Below are 21,712 nucleotides of genomic sequence, written 5' to 3'. Positions count from 1 at the left end.
CCCCGCGCGATTCCCATCCGATTTACTTCCCCCTTATTAATTCCGGTAAGCCTAGCTCTCGCTGACGAGTGTGCTCGTTAGGGTCGTTATCGTCACAATGCCGCCGTGCCGGCATGGAAACCGTGCCTCCTCCTCCCCCCCGCCCGCCCCGTAGGTGTCTCGTTACGACGATCGACTTCCTCCACCTGCCCCCTTTCTTCAATTAGCATTTAAAACGTCCACCCACTCGCCGACCTCTCGCGAGCAATATAATTGGCCGGGACGCGCGGATGTTTAACCCTTTGGAGCAGAGGGCCGCTGTTTTCTTATTTTCTTTTAACGAGACGATCTTTATCATTGTTCACGACCGACTTCGAGGACGCCGGTTTGTAAACCGACGTTTCGATCGTTAGTTCGACGTGTACGATCCTCGTTGATTCCCGGACAACGATTGAATAAATTACGCTTCGTTTTGTATTGTAAAAGAACAAATTGTCCGTCGCGTGTCACGACGGGGTGAATCTCCACCCCGAGGAACGGAACGTATGATTGTTGAGGAAAAGGATTAATCCGTTGATTGTAAGCGGACCGAGGATCGAACGTAAAAATTGTAATTTCGTTTCCGTTGTTCTTTAACAATTTTTGATATTTATCTCGAATCGCGGCTATTAAATTCTTTTTCGTGAATGCATAAAAGCTTGATATTCTTTTTGCACGGAATATTTTTCCAGTCGACCGTCTCGATTGTAATGCGTGCACGATTAACGCTTCGTAAGGCGACGATTAAGCGAAGGAAGGTCGAGAGGAGAGAGAGACAGAGAGAGAGAGAGAGAGACGAATCGTAGGGACGACGGATTTCCGAGCCGACAGAACGCGCGCGTGTTCGAGAGAAAAAAAGAGACCTTATCGAAAGGTGCGAACGCGGTGTTCGCCAGGTGACAATGCCGGGGTAACTGGCTCTCAGGGAAGCACAATTACCGCGATTCAATTCCAAATGAACGTAATCTAACCGATCACACAGCCCCACAAACTATAACGCATATCAGAGAACGATGCCCGGGTGATCCGCGACCGAACCGAATCCGGAACGTCGCGTCGCGCGGACCGATGATGACGGTACTTTTTAAGGTTTATCCGAATCAACGTTCATTTTCGTCTGCTTTTTTTCGACACTCGAATGCTCTCGCAACCTCTTACTATAAATAAATGCCGGTCGAACCGATAAGGGGTATCGTTTCGGTGACGCTTGCTCGTTTTAAAAAATTTCCTGAAACGCGACGAACACACACAGACACATACGCAGATACACAGGCATACCCACACACTCGACAACACACACATCGCCGTTTTTCTAACGATTCCCTGAAGACAAAAGAAAACGTCGGGAAAAAGAAGAAGAAAACAGAATACCGAGATAGAGAGTAATAAGAAAAAAAGAAAAAAGAATGGCGCAACTTTTCAGATGTATCGAAACTCTTTTATATCTTCTATCGCACAAGAGCTTGAACGGAACCACGCGCAGCACGACCTTCACACCGATAAATGCAAGCGCCTTGAACAGCAACGGCTTCTTCGACATTCCTTTTCTCCTTTTCCGATCGTCGATCGAAAAAGAAACCGACAACGATCGAGCTTCTCGTACACGCTCTCTCACACACACACAGACACACATACAGAGAGAGAGAGAGAGAGACACACGGCGTGTACACGCGACGCTTTGAATGGCACAATAAACTCTTCGAAAACACTCTCGACATCGCCGGGACTTGCAAATCTTCACACCCTTCGAGATGATCGTTCGTAGGCTATAAAACGATAAGTCGATGTGGATTTTGTAATATTTACGTGGCTACAGTTGAGTGGGCAGTCTTAACGATATCATCGACGACCGACCGACGCAACATCGACGCGATCCATGGCCCCCGAGACAGGGAGGACGTAGATCCGGAGGATCGACGAATGAGATCATCATCCCCCCGGGGTGACCGCGCGTCGAATCGACGAAACGATGTTCGGACCAGACACGCGCGTCGTCCATATTCTGCGTAATTCAACCAACGATCCCGGTATTTTCGTAATTAAACAATCGGAACGACACGTATCACGTGAACATTTTCGGACGCAACTTCAAAGCTACGCATCAAAGTCCAACGCGATCGTTCGCATCCCTCCGTGTACAAAAACCCGCGCGCGTAAAAGAAATCCGACTATGGGAACCAGAAGTTGATCGATGAAAATAACCAAAGGATCTCGCTTCGAGAGCAACGCGAATCATCCGACTTCTACCGTTTTTTTTTATTTTTTCATTTTTCGAGCGATCCTCGCGAGACGGGGATCGGTCCACGAGTTTCAGGGGGGAGTTTAACGAACAATTCTCTCGCTGATAATACTAAATAAAAAAACACACAAAGATATCAACGCAAAGAAAGTATAAAATTCTTTTTTGAGCCGTGTACAACCTACAACTTTGTCCCTGTTCTTTCTTAAGGAAACGGAAAAATCCTCCTCTATTTCTAACTCAGCCGTTATGTGCCATGAGATGGCTGCCGCGCGCGATTGCCACACACACACACGTGTTTGCCACCCCTCGAGAAACGCAAACGGGCCGTTTCGCATCCGGAACGGGATCACTTTCCCGACGATTGTCCAAAACGTGTTTCCGCGAGAAAGAGAGAGAGAGAGATCAAGTTAAATCAAAGGAGGTTTAATTGTCTCTCGACGAACCCAGGCGTTCGGTTCGCGTACTCTTCCGAGCTCAAATAAAATCCTATTCGACCGGGAGCCTCGAAATCGAAAGGGAGTCCTCGAGATCGATCGAATGTATGTCAGTCCTCGCAGCGCCGGATGGCCTCGTCCCGGAAGTGATCCAGTGACCCCGCGCAATTGCCCGAGCATATTGTTATCACTGCCCTCTAAACTCTCTATCTGCATATCCTTCGATGTACTGACGACTAATGTTTATACTAAACTAGTTAACTTCTAATAAGATATCTTACCGAACGCAAAATGTTACTCTAATTAAACTTAAACGCATTAAACCTTGAAGTTAAGTGTGTCACGGGTAGGATCATACCTAAGCGTAAACTATTAATGCGTAGTGCGGCAACCAGAGAACAGCATTAACGAAGAACTAACGAGAGGAAGGGAGACTGTGGAGCTAATTAGACGAGCGAGAGAAAGAGAGAGTGAGAGAGAGAGAGAGTGACTGAATGGAACGAGTGGGTCGTGTATTTATAAATGTATGCGCATAACAAAGTAAACGCGAGAAGGAGGTGGAAACGGCGGGTGACCGTGTGCGCGACGAGCATTGTGAACCGGAAAGTCGTTAGATGGTAGGGCAGACACGAAAACATGAAAATAATAAAAAAATAAGCTCACACAACTGTAATCTAGAGTCGCTATAGCTAGATGGAATTATATTTTACATTGTACAGTCTATACGTATGGGTGCACTATATGAACCTAGATAGCGAAAAATACGAAGACGCTAATCGGTAAAACGCGTGTGATACGTCACCGACGACGCGCCGGGCTCGATAAATATTTGCCGAGCTCTAGGATGCGACGGCGATCGCAAATATTTTTCTTGTTCGCACTACGCTGATCCACGACTTTTTACACGTGCACACGCCGGCTCTGTGCGCGCGCGCGCGCGCGTATATACACAAGTAGAAACCAGAGCGTCGAATGTCGCGTCGTCTCTTGATCCAATTTGAGCACAGGAAACGACGTATAATACACAGAATGTTCGCCGTTACCAAACAGGACTGTCTTTTGTAAATGAATGGCGTCAAACGAAGAGCCTTTCTTATTTTATTTTTTGTCCGAAATTTTCGAGCTTTCACGTTTCCTGGGGTTTCTCAGAAAATAATGTGTCTAGCGGGACGAAGATCATGTATTTATACGTAGCGATAGGACAAACTTCTGTATACGCAAGTGTATAATTTACCGAGTAATTCATGCCGCTGATCGCGACGGTCGCGTTAAATACGCGCCGCTCATTCGCAAGAGAACAATCTGTACGAGACAACGATAACGCGCGAGCATCCTGTGTATATTTTATTCGTACAAAGGCTCGTGTGTTGCGCGCGCGCGCGCGTACACACGGAACAGACGCCGCGCGTTCTCCGAGGCGATCCGTCGAGCCGATCCGCGCTCGGCGCCGCTCCAAGTCCAGACGTCGTCTCTCGTTGCACGGAAAAGTCGACGCGACTGCGGGAGACGCGGTATAATTACGAGCGTAGCGTACGATGGGTGCATATAGATTTTTTACACGTCATGGCGACGCCTCTTGTGCCGTTCCGTTAGAATTTTTCCGGTTTTTAAGCCGCGCGAATCTACGACGCCGCACGATCCTCCACGCAATCCGCAAACGATTTCTTTTTCGGTAATGATTTACGAAACGATCCTCCGCCTCCTCCCCAACCCCCGCACAACCCGGTCTCTCGATGATTTCCGACAACGTTTTTCTCCTCGGCGAAGAAGTCGTCGCCACGCGTCAGCTTCCGCGATAATCGCGTAAAGAAAACACTGCAGAGGCATTTAGCGCTTCGTTACTCGTTTTAAAAATGTTTCCATGTTATATAAGAGATTGTTTACCGGCGACGACGGCAACGTTCTTTTCGCGAGGAAAACGTTGTTCGAAGTGTCGACGAGCACTGGTATGCGTAAATTTCACCGTAATCGGAAACGAGAGGTGCATTTCGTAATCGATTACCTTTATTTTTAATTTCGCGCAGTAAACGTATTTCACAGGAGACAGAGCGAAAGGGGCGAGAGTAAAACGTGAGTCGTACATTTAAGGGGCAAAAGAGGAGAGAAAGAGAGAGAGAGAAAGAGAGCGCAAGAAAAAAGAGTGAGGGGGAGAGAAAGTAAAGAAAAACGAAGCACGACGAGGATACCTTTTACAACTTAAATCAAAGCAACTCGCGCGCGCACGTGATTGATTAATATACATATATACGATGCGTGCACGGAGACGCATTACGAAATCTCTTTGAAAAGTCGGAGACATGTAAATACATAGAGATAATGCCATAACTACGAAATTATATGAATAAAGTATTGAAAATGTGAACCAGTTTCTGTGTTTGCTGTCTTTATTTCCTTGTTTGAAATTGAGGCGCGGCTTCGGGCTTGTCAGCCCGTGTTTATTTGATTTCATTCAGTGCTGTCTGCTTTTCAAACCTTTCCGGTGAGAAACGAAGCAACTGGTCGAAAAATGTAATTAGTTTCTCGGTATAACGAAATCGTATATCTCGGTGTTCGTATACTCAAATAAACGCATCGCCTGTTACCAGGTGAGCAGTGATTGTCTATTAACATTGACCTTGATTCTTTTCATGCAATTTTAAATCCACCTTAAGCTTGATATCGCGAGAAGAGGTTATGTTTACCGTGTACCATAACCTATTCAGAAAATGAATTTCGATAAAATAGAGCAAGTGGGACGTACGTTTTAAGTTTTCAACCTTCAATAATGGTAAAATAAAAATAGAATGAACAACTATATAATTATGTATATAGTAATTACTTTGAATAAATCATGGAGCAAATAAATTGTTGGTTCAGGGGAAAAGATTGATATACAGGTTATTTATTTTCCTTCAAATCGAATCTGGGGAAATAAGGCTAGCCTGTGTGTGTTATGAATTTCATTTTGATGATCAAGATGATTAGATATCGTAACTAAACAATGTAGCCTGTTGTTTAACTCGTTGTATCGTTTAGCAAAATGCCGGAAATCAAGATCACTCCTTTGGGAGCTGGCCAGGATGTCGGAAGAAGCTGTATTCTTGTGACAATGGGCGGAAAGAATATTATGTTGGACTGCGGCATGCATATGGGATTTAACGATGAAAGACGGTTTCCAGATTTCTCGTACATTGTCCCAGAAGGTCCAGCAACAAACTATATTGATTGTGTGATCATTTCACACTTTCATTTGGATCATTGCGGTGCTCTACCATACTTCACAGAAATGGTAATAAAACATATTATGTCGATTCCATTGGCATATTAAACTTTTATTCATATTTCGTTTTATAGGTAGGCTATACAGGTCCAATTTATATGACACATCCTACAAAGGCTATTGCACCTATATTACTCGAAGATATGAGAAAAGTTGCCGTAGAACGTAAAGGAGAGAGTAATTTTTTCACTTCGCAAATGATAAAAGACTGCATGAAGAAAGTAATTGCTGTTACATTGCATCAGTCTGTTATGGTTGACTCAGAATTAGAAATAAAAGCATACTATGCGGGTCATGTACTTGGTGCAGCAATGTTTTGGGTTCGTGTTGGCTCTCAATCGATTGTGTACACTGGAGATTACAATATGACACCTGACAGGCATTTAGGTGCTGCATGGATAGATAAATGTAGGCCAGATTTATTAATATCAGAGTCAACATATGCAACAACCATCAGAGATTCCAAGAGATGCAGAGAAAGGGATTTCTTGAAAAAAGTATGCTTCGATTTATTTATGTTACAACTAAAAAGTTAATTGTACGTTTCAAGTATTTTCTTTGATGTAGAACATTTTTCTTATAGGTTCACGAATGTATAGATAGAGGCGGAAAGGTATTAATACCTGTGTTTGCTCTTGGACGTGCTCAAGAACTTTGTATATTATTAGAAACATATTGGGAAAGAATGAATTTGAAAGTTCCTGTATATTTTGCTCTGGGATTGACGGAAAAGGCGAACAATTATTACAAAATGTTTATTACGTGGACTAACCAGAAAATTAAGAAAACTTTCGTACAAAGAAACATGTTTGATTTTAAGCATATAAAACCGTTTGACAAAGCCTATATTGATAATCCCGGGGCGATGGTAGTATTCGCTACCCCAGGCATGTTGCATGCTGGATTGTCTTTGCAAATTTTTAAAAAGTGGGCCCCGAATGAGGCGAATATGGTCATCATGCCCGGTTTCTGTGTACAAGGAACAGTTGGACACAAAGTTTTAAACGGTTCGAGAAGAATCGAGTTTGAGAATAGGCAAATAGTCGAGATCAAAATGTCCGTGGAATATATGTCCTTCTCTGCGCATGCCGATGCAAAAGGAATTATGCAGTTGATACAATACTGCGACCCGAAAAACGTTATGCTAGTACATGGGGAATTCGCAAAAATGGAATTCTTGAAAGAAAAAATTAAACAGGAATTTGGTATTAATTGCTACAATCCAGCGAATGGAGAAACCTGTGTTATAACAACTATTTCGAAAGTTCCGGTTGACGCGTCTTTAGCATTATTAAAAGCAGAAGCGAAAAGATATTCTGCGTTGCCACCGGACCCTAAACGACGACGATTACTGCACAGTGTATTAATGTTGCGAGAAGATGGAGCGTGTCTTGTAGATGCGGACGAGGTATTTTGATATTACGTATTTATGATACATGGAAAAATTAAATATAACAAATACTGCTTTTTTTATTGAAGGTAACAAAAGCAGCTGGCATAATGAAGCATATCGTACGATTTACGTCTACGGTCCAAGTAAGGGATCCTGGTCCAGCACATTCCACAACTTTGAAACTGCTGCAACCTTTGAAAGAAAGACTATCCGGGTGGACAGTCCAATTAACTGATGGATCGATCTCAGTTGAATCTGTTTTAGTGAAAGTAGAAGGTGATGAAGATGATCAAAAAAGCGTGTACGTTTCGTGGACAAATCAAGACGAAGATTTAGGTAGCTATATTCTAGGATTTTTGCAAACAATGTTGAATTAAATAAACTTACGATGAACAAGACCATTACCATTAACATTAAAAAATATATAGTTTATATATTTTAAGAATTTGTTTGTAATCTGTGATACCATTACAATGAAAAAAATAATTTTTAAGGAAGAAACAAGAAAGATATTTTTTTGTAATACTATCCATCGTATTTTAAAATAAAATATTTATTTAGAAGTAAATGATGTTTAGTATTTTAAAATTAATTTTTTCGCTTTTATAACTTTTACTCGTATATTTCTTTCATTTATATTACAGTAACTACATAAAAATACGTTTACAAAAGTAATTTGCGATCGCATTTAACTTTTTAATTGCAAGTGATTTAAACATAAGAAAAAAAATATAAACACCAAATCATTTTGTATAATTACCTCCTGTTTATTATATTGCCAAAGAGAAACAAAAGTAATTGTATAAAAGATGTAAATATCAATGATCGTATTATCTGATTCTGAAATTGTGATTGAATAAATTACAACTGACTGTACATACAAGTTGTTACTTAAACTCGCTTAATATTCAACGTCAAATAAAACAAACATTTCATCGACTATTTCTACTGCTCTCTAAACGTAAAGTGCAAATAAGTACGGCGTGTAAACTAAACATACGCGGTTCTGTAAAATAAATGAAACAATTGTAATTTACGAAACAGGTATTTAATATATTATAAATAGAGTATTTTTAATTATCTGGTTGATAGTTCTTAATGCATGATTATAATAAAATTATAATTCTTTTAAAAATAAACTAACAAAAAAAACTCTAATAAACGCTCTTTAAAATGCCCAATTATATATAAGTCGCTTTGTTTTACAGTAGATTTTGACCTGCTCATTTGTATCGCAGAACAGGTTTCATAATGTCTTTGTTGTAGTTGTGCATGATTTCTTTTTTCATTGTGATTTTGTAAACACAATACAGTTATCAGTAAATTAAAAAAATTCCCTTTTAAAAACCACCTACGAAACACACTACAATTTCTCTTCGAGTACAGGTGAACACACGATTATGTTTGTTTATTGCACATAAATTCATCAATGATTTCAGCTTCGTATGCAAATGCTTCGGTAGAATGAAAATCGCTTAAAAATCTGGTGTTTGCTACCCACGGAAAATACAACTACACAAAAGTGTAACTTCTCCATCTGATCGAGTATCGTGCGTTTCTTTTAATGTATTAATATAGTTTCTTTTCTCAATGATCCGATATATTAATAATTCTTAAATAAAACACTATAAAGACGCTAAGAATAGTTATAAACATCTGAACATATTTCATAAAACAAAAAGTAATATTTAAACAACAAAAATTGCATCACCGCAATTTACAATGCATCATTTTTTTGATCATTCTTATTAAGGTATGCCTATCTGAGTTTATTCTGTTTTTTTTTTGTTACCATGATAAACGTCAGAATCAACATTTCTCACTTATTTAACTACAAGATTTCATTATTTATATTTTTTCCACATAATAAAATATGTTATTCTTTTTATAATATGGGAGCATATGCAATTACGCTTGTATATCCTTTCTGAATCACCTGCTTTCATGCTCTTTAAAGTTATTTTCCCTGGACCACCCTGAAAAAATGCATCAATGACATTCATTATTGCGTTATAATGTATCAGAATGTAGCTGTATAAACAGAAACAAATGTTTTTTTACCCTTCTATGTTTTTTGTGATAGTTTCAAATACGTATCTAATTTTCTGCATGCTGATTTGTATCGAATGAAAAATTCAAGAATGAATTGGAAGGAAATATACTCGAAATAGGGAATCCAATCAATAAATTAGCATACAATATTAAAAAGTATTTATATATATAAGAGAATTCAATCACCAAACATAAAAATCACTGTCAAAACTGCCTTGTTAATAACGTATGTGAGGATTTAATGGTTGTAGAAAACAATGACGAGTGTCTTTTTCTTTTTGAAACGAACACCGCAACGTAAAAATTCAAAAACATCTAATTTCCCCCTCTCGCTGTCCATAAAATTTCATTTGCATAAAACCCGATGTTTTTTCTGGAATATATAAATACAATACATGCAACATATACACCATTGAAACATTTGTTAAATAAAATGAAAATAACAAGTAATGTAAGTAGACATTTATGCGTGACGAATAATTTAAATACTCTTTTCTATATCGTTGCATTTTTATAAACAAATTAAATACATAAACGTAGCAAAATTTAGCCAATCCTATAAATATTGCCATTTCGAATTTTACTTTCTACTGAAAAATTATTATCCACTTACATTTATAGAAACAGACAATTTACATACGCGTGATTTCTTTTCAGTAAATTGTAATAACTTATGATGTGCGTATATGTGAATAGACATGTGAACAGTTTTAACTACAAAATTGACAAAATTATAGAACACATTTATACATATATACATTGATTAGCATTTAATATGACTACATGCCGGTTATGGATACACCTGATGTGAATGATTTCATAAATGCAGTTGTAATAAAGAGCATAGCAATTATCAAATAGTATGCCAACAAAATAATACCATAGGGACTCAGATTTATTACAAGCAACTGTTATTACCTTACATAAGATATATAAGAAATTTATGAATAAGAATATTGCTTATAATATTTGTCAATATTTCTTATATAGATGTTACTATAACAACCAACAAATTATGATTCAAAAATTTCATTATTATGGACTATTTTGTATTGGAAGATAGACGACTGATTTTTTCTGGAGTAAAATAACATTAATTGTAATACTGAGCCCAAGTAACGAAAAGAAACATATACCATATTTTAATAACTAAGTGAAGTGCGGCTATATGGTAATCGAGTCAATAATATTCTTGTCCTTCTTTCATAACTTTGAAGTTTACCTTCCTCTTTTTCTTGTGCTTTTTTTATGCAGCTGGCTGTTCAATGGAATCCAGCTAGCCTGAGTGTAGTTATCTGTCATGCGACAAGATTTGGAGGAGTATTTTGTAGAAAGGGAGCCGCTGTCAATTTTCTCGTTGTGAATGAACCAAATTGACAGACTTGGCTATCGAACTATTTGCGAACTCTGTATTCTTGAGAAGAGTATTTTTCTAATGCAGCTATCAGAGTCTGTGCTGCTAGTGGTGGCTGCATTTCAGATATTATTATTATTTATCTCTCTGTATGTTACAGTACGCAACGACAATTTGTTAAATTTTTACAATGAAACGATAGAAAAATTTGTGAAATCGTCATTCGATAAATGGTTGCAAAACGCAAATGATTAACAACAATTGCATATGCAGATGCAGAATCTTTTGATAAAAATTTTATGTTCTTATACATTATTGAAACAATTCACATATTTTACTTAGTGTATTTTTAAATAATATATGCTCAATAAAATTTCTTCGTGCTTACAAAAGTGACAATTAAACAAATAATTATTTCGGTACGAAAAATGTCAAAATATAATTTTACTTACAATAAATAAATAGACCTGTTGTATTTTGAATTGTTACTTTTCCAAACACGAAGCGATGTATAAAATACCTATAAAATGGCAATATTAGTTATTAATAAATAACATCAGCAAACTAATCCCTGTTTAGAGCATTTATATGATACATGAAAGGATATAAATTCTCTAATCATATCAAATAATCAAACATCGTTTGAATGTGGCATTACTGAACAACTTGCATCTATGTATATCGATCTTGATAATAGGTTAAATTATCATGTTAAACGAAAAATTAAATGCAAATACTAAAACAAAGTGTAAATACACTAATACCACATTCAGATTTGCAATTTTTATAGAAACTGACAAATATTATAAACAGACATAGAATTTAATCGTAAACACCTTCGGATTTTTCTGCTGCTAATATTAAGAAAATAAAATCTAATAAAATTTAACTGTATTTAATATGATTATTATGCATTCCCCAATAATTCATTATCTTGATCGTATCAATACACATTTAACGAATATAATAAGTTTCTAATAAATATTACTTCGTAAAAGAAATGAAATGCGACAAAGAAAATTCATTAAATGAACTCTAAATATCATTTAAAAAAATCTTTCACGAAATAATATCTATGTATGCGATTATTAGCATATAATTATTACATATAGTGAAGTTATGGGAAAACACGAAGTTCTTTTGTTAGTCATTATTCATGAAAATTGATTATGATTATCGTGTCTTGTTAATGTGTGCAGTATTGCGTAAGTTCTTATAATTTCGAATTATAGCGCTAATGTTTATCATTACAGCTATAATGCAAGCTTCGTAAACTTTTATATAAAAGGCACTGGACAAAAATCAGAACACTTATAAAACGTTCAATGTCAATTGTATACTGACCTCGGAATTAGAACACTCGGATGTCGGTGGTCCATTCAACCTTTTTACTGTTCGGTACTGATGCAATCTCCACTACCTGCAGTCTAAAACGAAACCATTGAACATTAATTCTGTTTGTTCAAGTTTATGTCAAAGTTATTAATTTCGCGAGTACACAAATATTCTTTATACCTTCAATTCTGTTACTTGTTCCGTTAGTAGTGCAACCAATGAACGCAACTTAGTTACTTCTAGATCGAGTGTTGACCTTTCCTGACATTCAGATTGAAGTTTTTCTGTCAAACGTTCGTTCTCCTATAGTAATAAGAATAATTAAAAAATGGTGATACTTATTAACATTTTATTATAGAATGTTTTGCCTTCACAAATAACTTACCCCCTGCAGTTTTTCTAACACTATTAAATCATGAGTATTTTCTGCACCGGTCTGCTTGTTATGAGATTCAGCTTCTTTTAACCTGGCTTCCATTTCTGCTGCCGTCTTTTGTAACTATAAACAACACAAATTTTTCATCTATTTCGTAAACTTCCCATTGATTCTGTAATATTATACTTAATTTAAAAAATGATCGCGTACCTCAACCCTAAGATCCGCAACCTCAACCTCCTTTTCCCGAAGTCGTTCATTCAAATCTCTTTCCACCCATTCTGCGTGACACCGGAGGTCGTTCAGCATATGCTCCTGTATTTGAAATAAATGTTACACGAGTGTGTCGTAAACAGAACAATAATACAATTGCCACACCAATATTGTACTCACAGTAGTCTCAATAATTTGTTTGTAATGTGCAAGCTTGTCTCGCAAGCTTTTGTTTTCTTTCTCTGCATCTGCATGGGCCACAATAAATTGTTCGTACTGTGCAACCACATCTTGCAAGTAACTGTTTTCTCTCTCTGCATCTGGACGGGAGCTATTATCGTCCCCATTTTTCTTCTTTAAATCAATAAAAAATTAATTAATTAAATTAGCCATTAATTCTGTTTGTTCATTTAATTAATTTTGCTAGTACGCAAATATTCTTTATGCAGTAATGGTTCGATGAATGTCTCAAAGTAGGAATCGAAAATCGTTACTATGTGAATGCGAAAGAACGGTCATTCGATCCTCGCGGCTCGCCTTTATCGTTGGGGACATCTCATAAAAGAGAGTGGTAGAACGAGACCCGGGGCGAACGAAACTACCTGGAAAGGCAGCCGCCGCATGCCGGTGTATTGCAGCACGCCGGTGGCGTAGCAATAGCACTTCGACGGTAGCAGCAGAGTAAAGTTGAGTCATTCATCGAACCATTACTACCTTCAATCTTGTTATATGTATATTCTTTTAGTAGTGCGACCAATGAACGTAATATAGTTACTTCTAGATCGAGTGATGACCTTCCCTTCCATTGGAATTGAAGATTTTCTGACAAACGTTCATTCAGCTATAATAATAATTAGAAAATGGTGATATTCATTAACATTTTATTATAGAATAATTTGCCTTGACAAATAACTTACCTCCTGCAGTTTTTCTAACGCTATTAAATCATGAGTATTTACTGCACTGGACTGCTTGCTATGAGATTCAGCTTCTTTTAACCTGGCTTCCATTTCTGCTACCCTCTTTTGTAACTATAAACGGAACAAATTTTTCATCTATTTCGTAAACTTCCCATTGACTTTGTAATATTATATTTAATTTGAAAAATGATCGCGTACCTCGACCCTAAGATCTGCAATCACAGCCTCCTTATCCTGAAGTCGGTTATTCAAATTTCTTTCCACCTGTTCTGCGTGACTCCGGAGGTCATTCAGCATACGCTCCTGTATTTGAAATAAATGTTACACGAGTGTGTTGTAAATAGAACAATAATACAATTGCCACACCGGCATTGTACTCACAGTATCCGCAATCATTCGTTTGTAAACCATGTCTTGCGGGTTTTCGTTTGAACGGGTACTATCGTCCGCATTTTTCTTCTTTAAATCAATCAAAAAGGTATTCAATTGTTCCTCGAAATCACTGAGCCATTGGTCGTACGATTTCTCAGATACTTTTATTTCTGGGAACATCCTCAGCAAAAATGCCTTTGTCAATTCTTCTTGTTCCAGTTTCACTTTCTGTGTGACTTCCTGACAATAAATAAAACATGTATATTCTCTCTCGTTTCATTAAACAAGAGACTAAATAAAAGGCCTACCTAAATAAAATAAGAAAATCCGCTCTTACAGTTTTTCAAAAGAATATTAAGCCATCGTGAAGTGTAATATTCGTTGAAAAAGCTGTAAGGGCAGGTTCGACCATCTTATCTGACTAGGCCTTTTCTAACATCAATTGAAGATTCTCATCTGTTGAATTTTGATTGAATTTATAACTGCGTCGATCACAAACGAGAGAGGAATTCGAACAAATTTGAAAAAGAACAGACTAGACTAGATAAAATGAGGACTTACATCGAAGTTTTGCACATCACTAGATTTAACACGCGACTCGGCAATAGAAAGAGCATTCATCACTTTCCAGTTTTTCTGACGCAACTCCTGTTTCAACCGTAAAAATATAATCAGTATATTTGTAGCTTGATTGCTATTACTTTACGTAAAAACAAATGTAAAAGGTTTAAGTACAAATATCTCATAATTAAAATATAAAAATAGATTGGCAAAGTGATGAAATCGATTAGTGTCATTGGTACACGGACAGATCTTTCCGGCCGATTGCAAATCTTCCTCTTAGCTATCGACTCTATTCCCGCTTTTATCGCTACTTACATTATTTTTAGTTTTTTGATCTTGTAAAGTATCATTCAGAAGAGTCACATGATTACGTTGTTGATTCACGTCACTTTGCAACATGTCGATTTGAGCAATCGATTGTTTCAGCTCCGCTTCCTTATTAGTTAATTCTGCTTTTATGGCATTCAGTTGACTCTCCTTTTGCGCCAACCTTACAAAAAAACATTCTTTCAAAATTTTCTGCAAATTAAACTATACACTCTTATGATTTCATACATACAGATTATCATAATCTGCAAGCTGTACGTTGTTCTGAACATCATCGATTCTATTTTCCTTATCTTTTTTAGCTTCCTTAACAGCCGCTGCTAATTGGATCTGCACTGATTCATATTCTTTCTGCAATTGTCTCAGTTGTTTCGTGATGTCTATCGCATTCGCAAACTAAAGCATAAATAAAAAATGATTATTTTCTCATTAAATGACTGCGATCAGAGCTTCTGTCTATGTTAATGATAATACCTGAGCAGAAAGCCTATTGTTTTCTTCCTGCAATACTGTGTTTTTATATTGCAAATCAGATACGTTCAATTCATTCTTGTTTCTCTGAACAGTATCTAAATCAATTTGGGTATTTGTCAAATCTTCGTTTAATTCTTGTATTTCCATCTGGCAAAAAGTCAGACTTTCAGCCGTCTTTTCATATTCAGCTTTCACAGCGTTCAATTTCTTTTGCTCGGCATCCAATTGCGCCTCCAGCTGTGCCACATGTTCCGTAGATTGTCTTGCCACAACCCGTAAATTGTTCAGCTCGTCTTGAGATCGTTTGAACTCCTCTTCCTTATTTGCCAGCGTCAGTTTAAGAATTGTAATTTCAGCCGCTTCAAATTTTGCTTCATCCGACAATTTGGATTTCAGTTTGCCCAGTTCGGTCTGAGCTTCAGTCAATTCTGCTTTCAACGAAGAAACATCGTTAGCCTCTGTTTTAGCGGCATTTAATTCTGATTGCAACGAGTTCACCTGTTTTTGAAGCTCTTGTTCATGACGAAGAGCATTTTTTAGCCTGTGGTCCAATTCCGTTTGAGCACAATGAGCCTCCTGTAGAATTAAATACATTTGATTCAATAGATTCGATCGCAAAAGAGTGATATAATTTCTCTTACCTCAAGTTGTTCAGTGACATCTTGTAATCTATCGCTAGTTTCCTTGAAAAGTTGTAGTTGCCCTTCCGAGTGCATCAACTGACCCTGCATAAGTCCTAATTGTTGCCGTAACATTTCTATCTCGGCCGTGCTACTGTCGCAAGCCACTTGCAATTCGCTTTGCATCTTTTGCACCTCCACGTGCTTTTGAGCTATTTGCGCTTTCAATGCATTCCCATTTTCACGCATCTTTGCAAACTGAGCTTCCATTTGCTTCCTCTGCGTTATCAGTTCCTGCTGCAGATGACTCTGAGTCTGTCCCTGATCCTCTTGCATTTTATGAATGATCGTAGCATTCTCGCTCACTTTAGTCTGCAGCTGTTCGATCTGTCTAGTGAACCCTTGCTTTTCAGCAGCATGACTTTCCAAGATGTGCTGCATTCGTGTATGCAAAGTCTGAGCTTCCGTAACCTTGGCATTCAGAGTTTCCTCCAACTGTCTCACGTTAGCTGACAATCTAGATCTCTCTGAATTGAGCTCAGCTCGCAATTCCTTCAGTTTATTTTGAAAAGCAATATTAGCTTCGTGCTCATCGGCCAGAGCTTTTTCTTTTTCCGCCAATTGCTTCTTCAATTTAATAACGGGGTCTGCACGACCTTCTGTCCACTCTGAATGTTCGGATGGATTGTCTAGCTGTTTATTCAAAAGTTGATCGATCAGAATTTGGATTTCAGAACGGCTAAGTTCAGCTTTCTGTACTAAAGGCATCAGAAGAGATACATTAACAGCGTCCTTATCGCCTCCTAAAGTAAAAAGAAATTTTAAATAAAAAACGTTGCTATACACGTTGATCAAAATTAGTTTTCAATAAAGGGTATATTATTTATATTACTATGTTTAGTACGATTTTCTTTCATTAAATATAAAGTAACTTACCAATTTGTGCTAAAATATCATTCTTCTTCTTCGTCTTTTTAGATTCTTTAATTAAAGCTTGAATAAGCGGAGCAGATTCTTTAACCACTTCCTTTGTATCCTTAACAGGTGTTTCTTTGTGTTCCTTTGTTTCTTTTGGAATATCTTTGTTAACAAGCGGTTGGACATTAGCATTTACAGTTGCTTCTTTTTTCTCTTCCTTCTTCTCCTCCTTAACATTCTCATCTTTCTTTTTCAATGATTCTTTCACAGTTTTCTTCGTTTTTGTTGGAGTTTCCTTGGGCGATTTATTTACAACTGGTTCAGACTGATTAAGTTGTTGCAAATTTTCCTTCTGTTCGGTAAATAAATATTAAAATATATGACTTTATAAAAAGGATTGAAATTTACACGGAAGCTTGTAACAAGTACACAATAATAAATTTTGTATTGAATTAGTTATTAATAAAATTACGCGTAGATATATGTATAATACAAAAAAACACACAATAATAAAATATCTATTGTATGAAATTAAAGGTGTTAGAAAAGAAATGTAAATTTATCACAACATATAAGTTTTTAACTCCCGTTTACTTGAATCAATTAAGAACTAGATGACAGATTTAGTACATATCCAAAATTTGAAAAAATCCCTTGCTAATATTAAATAAGCATTAATACTACTCAATGTGATTTTTAAATGTGTTATAGAAGCAGCAGCCAATGCAAAATATGAAAAGTGAATGAAATGCAGATGAGGTAAAATATTCTACCAAAAGCAGTTCACTCACACTGTGACTCCGTATGAGTTCGAGGTCGTCCTTTGGATGAATGAGGTCAAAATGATTAGCCTCTGCCAAGGGGGTTTGTGAAGGACTTAATTCAGTCACAATAACCAACGGCTCATCTTTATTTACAAGAATTGGCTTTACCTTTTCAGACTTGCCTTTCTTCTTACTTCCTTTGCTACCCTCCTATGATTCCAATGTATATATCATATGTCTTTCCCATGTATTACAAGAAGTAACAACAAACAAAAAAATATTGTTTATCTACAAAGGTACATCTATGACCTCGCATTATATAGAAATGGACAAATAAAATTATTGCTGACTAGAAAAAAAAAATAGAAATACTATAATACAAATAATAAGTGGAATGTTTTATTTAGTTTACATGGAGTTATAACTTATTTGTTTTTCACCTTGAAACTGAATTTATTGTGACGTAATGGTAAACATAAGAACCTGAAATTAACAAATCTATTGCTTATAAGATGTAGAATATATGCAAAAGATTAAAATGTATTTAGTTTTATTATTAATGATTAAGTAAAACTCCAATACTATTACCATTTGTAAAAGAAAAGTAAAATAAGTTAAAAGGTCAATAAGTAATGACCTGTATCAAAACTGACGACCTGTTATTCCATTTAATTTATTTTATCAATTTATGCTTTCATTTTTATTTATTTCTTTTTGCTTGATAATCAGTACATTTATCTTATTTCCAAATTTATGAAATACTTATTGAGGTTACATATACCTTATACATTTTTATGTTGTTAAAAATCCTAATAACTAATTCAATATTTTTTTAACAGACTTACCAAGTCATAGTTATGCAAAATATATTTAAAAATATATATCATAAAGTAATTTAGAGATCTGTAAGATCATTATGTAGAAAATACTAGAAGATATAAAAAGATAGACTGATATTAGGTACAAGTAGCAAGTGAAGATCACCAAACAACAAAAGTTCTAATTTCCATTTGAAAAAATGTATTTTAAGAAATGTTTTATAAAATCCGGATGTCCATTTAAATATAATGTACGCTAAACTGTAATAATAATTTCTATGCAGATTTTATAAATTGCACAAGGGAAAACATCATTAATTGGGATCTTACATTGACATATTATAGGAGTGCACTAGTTACTATATGCATTGATTCACATTTTAAAAAAAAACGCACAATAATTGTATATAAAAGTAAAATATTGGGCCACAATTATTAATAAGGACAAAAGACAGTTTATTATCCACTTTAAAAAGATTGATAAATTAAGCAGATTATTATTGTACGTGAGGTAACTGTATTAATTTACAAGGAACGCTTTACTAACTATGCATGGAAAAACAACGTTATACATTACTAAAGAGTTATATAAATATATTATAATCAATCCTTTAAAAGTGTAATACCCATAGAGAAATGTGATACTTCATGAACAGAAAGACCGTAAGTGATATATGAGTATGACATACAATATGTGAGCATACCGTGTTTCATGCATGAAATGTGTGAGAACACAAGGATACAAAAGCGTATGTGTGTATTTCAATATTTATATAGTGTCTAAGAACACAAGAATACTTAACATGCAGTAAGCCCTTTGAATATAAAAAAGAGTACTAACCACTCTTAATGTACCAATGATACAGTTCACTCAAAATTAAAGAATACAATATCACTTTAAAAAATCATGAAAATGAATACAAAAAATAATTTGAACCATGTTTAAATAGTTATTCATTTTTAGTATTTATTTTTAATAATAAATTAATAAATAAAATTATTTTCGCTGAAAGTCTTTTGAATTAGTACATTATTTGAAATGTGATCTCAAGATGATTTATCATTATAATAAATCATTTTTTATGTAAATACATATAAAAATACATATATACAGGTATGCACGACGGGCCGATTATCGCGGTAACTATCGAGAACACGTAGTATTTTTTTAATTCATTTAAATAATAAAAGAACAAACTATTAAAAGTTAAATTTCATATGCCATTAACTTGAAAGATGTAAGAATTCAATTTTGTTTTGAAGAATTTTATACATCTTTGTAAGATTAATTTCTATGTAAGCACTGATTTATACCTTCAATAGCTTCCAATGATAATCGGCTCGCTTAGGAATGGGCACACTATACAAAAAGAAAATTAAGAAAATAAGATCTTACCCGCAGCAGTGGCTCTAGGGGCAATATTTGAGGATTTTCCTCAAATTGTACATGCTCCTGTTTCTCTTCCTTATCATCTTTCTCTTCTTTATCATCTTTCTCCTCTTTCTCTTCTTTCTTCTCCTTCACTTTTTTCCCTGCCTTATTCTTGTGTTTCTTTTCTTTACCTTTATCTTTCTTACCTAAAAAAGAGATAGTGGTCATATGAATACAATAAATAAGTTTTACCTAAAGGCATAAATAAGATTAACTCTCAATAATACTGTCAAGCGTTTTCTGTACCCAATAAAAGATCATCGGGTAGTTTTCTCTGTTCGGCTATAGCTTCTTCATAGGACTTCTCTTTTATACCAAACATTGATACTAAAACAATAACTGCTGCCGAAATGACTACGACCGCTACATATACCAATCCTGTCTGGACATCCATGTCGCCAATGCCTACCTATTAACAAAGAATATCAATACATTCTTATTACCATATATTGTAATCGAAAAAGACATAAAAAAGCTACTGCATAGCATTTTTAGGCTATAAGAAAATAAGAACAGTTGATAAAACTTTTGAAGCGAATTGCATCAAAAAATATGGTATTTATCTCAATGAAATCTGAACGTACAAGTAAATTACAGACAACTTTCTAGAACTCTAAAGATGTATTCAATAGGCTTAAAGTCATATTACTTTATCACTAGAATAGAAAACATTCAGTTACATAAAACTTTACACCTTTTAAATATATTATGCAGTTCTTATCACAACTTAGTCCGAATAGATTTGGAATAATTCCAATTTTTCTAATGAACTTTTTCTCGCATACAACACTATCGCCAAATACAATATTGTTTCTTAATATTTCTCCGAGCGCTTTAATTTACCGAAATAGATATTATTAATTAAGCTCGCAGTATCGAAAGATGTGATTTTCGTGAAAGATTCTGCACATTCCGGAAAGTTGAACGTACTGTCGCAACATAAAACGTAGTACGACAAAATAATCTAAAAGGTGAACGTATCGGGAAAAGCATTGTGAAAATGACATATGGATGACAATCGGATCATCGATACAATCACCGGAGATGAACCGAATTCCTCCACGTTAAATCGCGCATAGGTAGAGCCGGCGAAATGATTTGTATTGAATTAACATTCTATTAAATCAATGGAGTTCCCTGGTACATTAAACTTACGTAGCCCAGTAAGAATATTTCCAGTAAGTTGTTTCTGCCGAGAAATGTGAAATGATGAACGTGATGTGTTTGTCTACAAGAGAATCGCGATGAGAATTCACGCACAACGATTTCTTCTCAAGAATTATGGCGGCCGGACGTACAGACAAGTATACGTGTTCGAAGCCACGCCTATCAAAACTTGTGTTTTCTGATTGGTGGTGAATGTTGCCACGTATGCAAAACACTGGCATAAACAAGAATGAAATTCATCCACGAATTTTGTTAATTGTCGATGACAATTAACCACAGTGAATAATTGATAACCTAATTTAATTCATCGCAACTGACACGTTGCACGACACACATGAAACGGTCGATACGTTTGCGTGACACTATGTCACTTTTATACACTAAGCTCATGTTGACCAACTTAATAAAATATTTAGTTCGATCGCTTTTCTTACCGTATGACAAAGATAATACGTACGGACACGATACGATACCGATCGTCTGAGTGTTCACACGTAACGCGCTACAAACTATAACTCGTAAAACTATTAAAAACAATATTCTTTATTTATGAAACATGATAAGTTTTCTTTTTCTATATCATACGTAATACTTTTATGGTATTCATTACAAAAAGTGTAGATAATAATTTCGAACGCTTTTTAATTAGCTTTTAATATT

General features: G+C 35.8%; 2 protein-coding genes across 4 annotated transcripts; one reads left to right on the top strand and one right to left on the bottom strand.

The window, feature by feature from the left end:
* The first annotated feature begins 1,870 nt into the window (after positions 1-1,870).
* Ints11 (integrator complex subunit 11) lies at positions 1,871-8,839 on the top strand. Of its 3 annotated transcripts, none has more exons than XM_078183086.1 (5): positions 1,871-5,279; positions 5,710-5,962; positions 6,028-6,450; positions 6,537-7,361; positions 7,433-8,839. In XM_078183086.1, exons 2-5 carry the CDS (start codon positions 5,714-5,716, stop codon positions 7,721-7,723), a joined length of 1,788 nt encoding a protein of 595 aa, XP_078039212.1. In that variant the 5' UTR covers positions 1,871-5,279; positions 5,710-5,713; the 3' UTR covers positions 7,724-8,839. The 3 variants fall into 3 exon arrangements, with proteins under 3 accessions (XP_078039212.1, XP_078039221.1, XP_078039229.1); XM_078183095.1 differs by lacking the exon at positions 1,871-5,279 and adding an exon at positions 5,334-5,461; XM_078183103.1 differs by lacking the exon at positions 1,871-5,279 and adding an exon at positions 5,444-5,570.
* A 703-nt stretch (positions 8,840-9,542) lies between these two features.
* LOC144471280 (uncharacterized) lies at positions 9,543-21,430 on the bottom strand. The gene is given in 24 exon segments (XM_078183169.1): positions 9,543-9,771; positions 10,621-10,748; positions 10,750-10,827; positions 10,829-10,867; positions 12,097-12,141; positions 12,144-12,179; positions 12,268-12,390; positions 12,473-12,586; positions 12,674-12,778; positions 12,857-13,030; positions 13,452-13,517; positions 13,594-13,707; positions 13,795-13,899; positions 13,978-14,208; positions 14,530-14,616; positions 14,848-15,022; positions 15,092-15,255; positions 15,334-15,909; positions 15,975-16,756; positions 16,890-17,223; positions 17,663-17,845; positions 19,850-20,031; positions 20,132-20,294; positions 21,041-21,430. Coding segments are annotated over 23 exon segments (4,047 nt in total). The 5' UTR covers positions 20,280-20,294; positions 21,041-21,430; the 3' UTR covers positions 9,543-9,713.
* Positions 21,431-21,712: the final 282 nt, after the last annotated feature.

Source organism: Augochlora pura, chromosome 1 (genome assembly GCF_028453695.1).
Source record: "Augochlora pura isolate Apur16 chromosome 1, APUR_v2.2.1, whole genome shotgun sequence".
NCBI classification, from domain to species: Eukaryota; Metazoa; Arthropoda; class Insecta; order Hymenoptera; family Halictidae; genus Augochlora; species Augochlora pura.
Note: the sequence above shows the minus strand (reverse complement) of the source record. Positions and strands in the feature narration are given on the sequence as shown.

Bases quoted from the DNA above. Each gene is read 5' to 3' on its own strand.
- Ints11 (XM_078183086.1), top strand. From the start codon at position 5,714: ATGCCGGAAATCAAGATCACTCCTTTGGGAGCTGGCCAGGATGTCGGA. The intron at 5,963-6,027 runs GTAATAAAACAT...TTCGTTTTATAG, and splicing joins TACCATACTTCACAGAAATG to GTAGGCTATACAGGTCCAAT. The intron at 6,451-6,536 runs GTATGCTTCGAT...TTTTTCTTATAG, and splicing joins AAAGGGATTTCTTGAAAAAA to GTTCACGAATGTATAGATAG.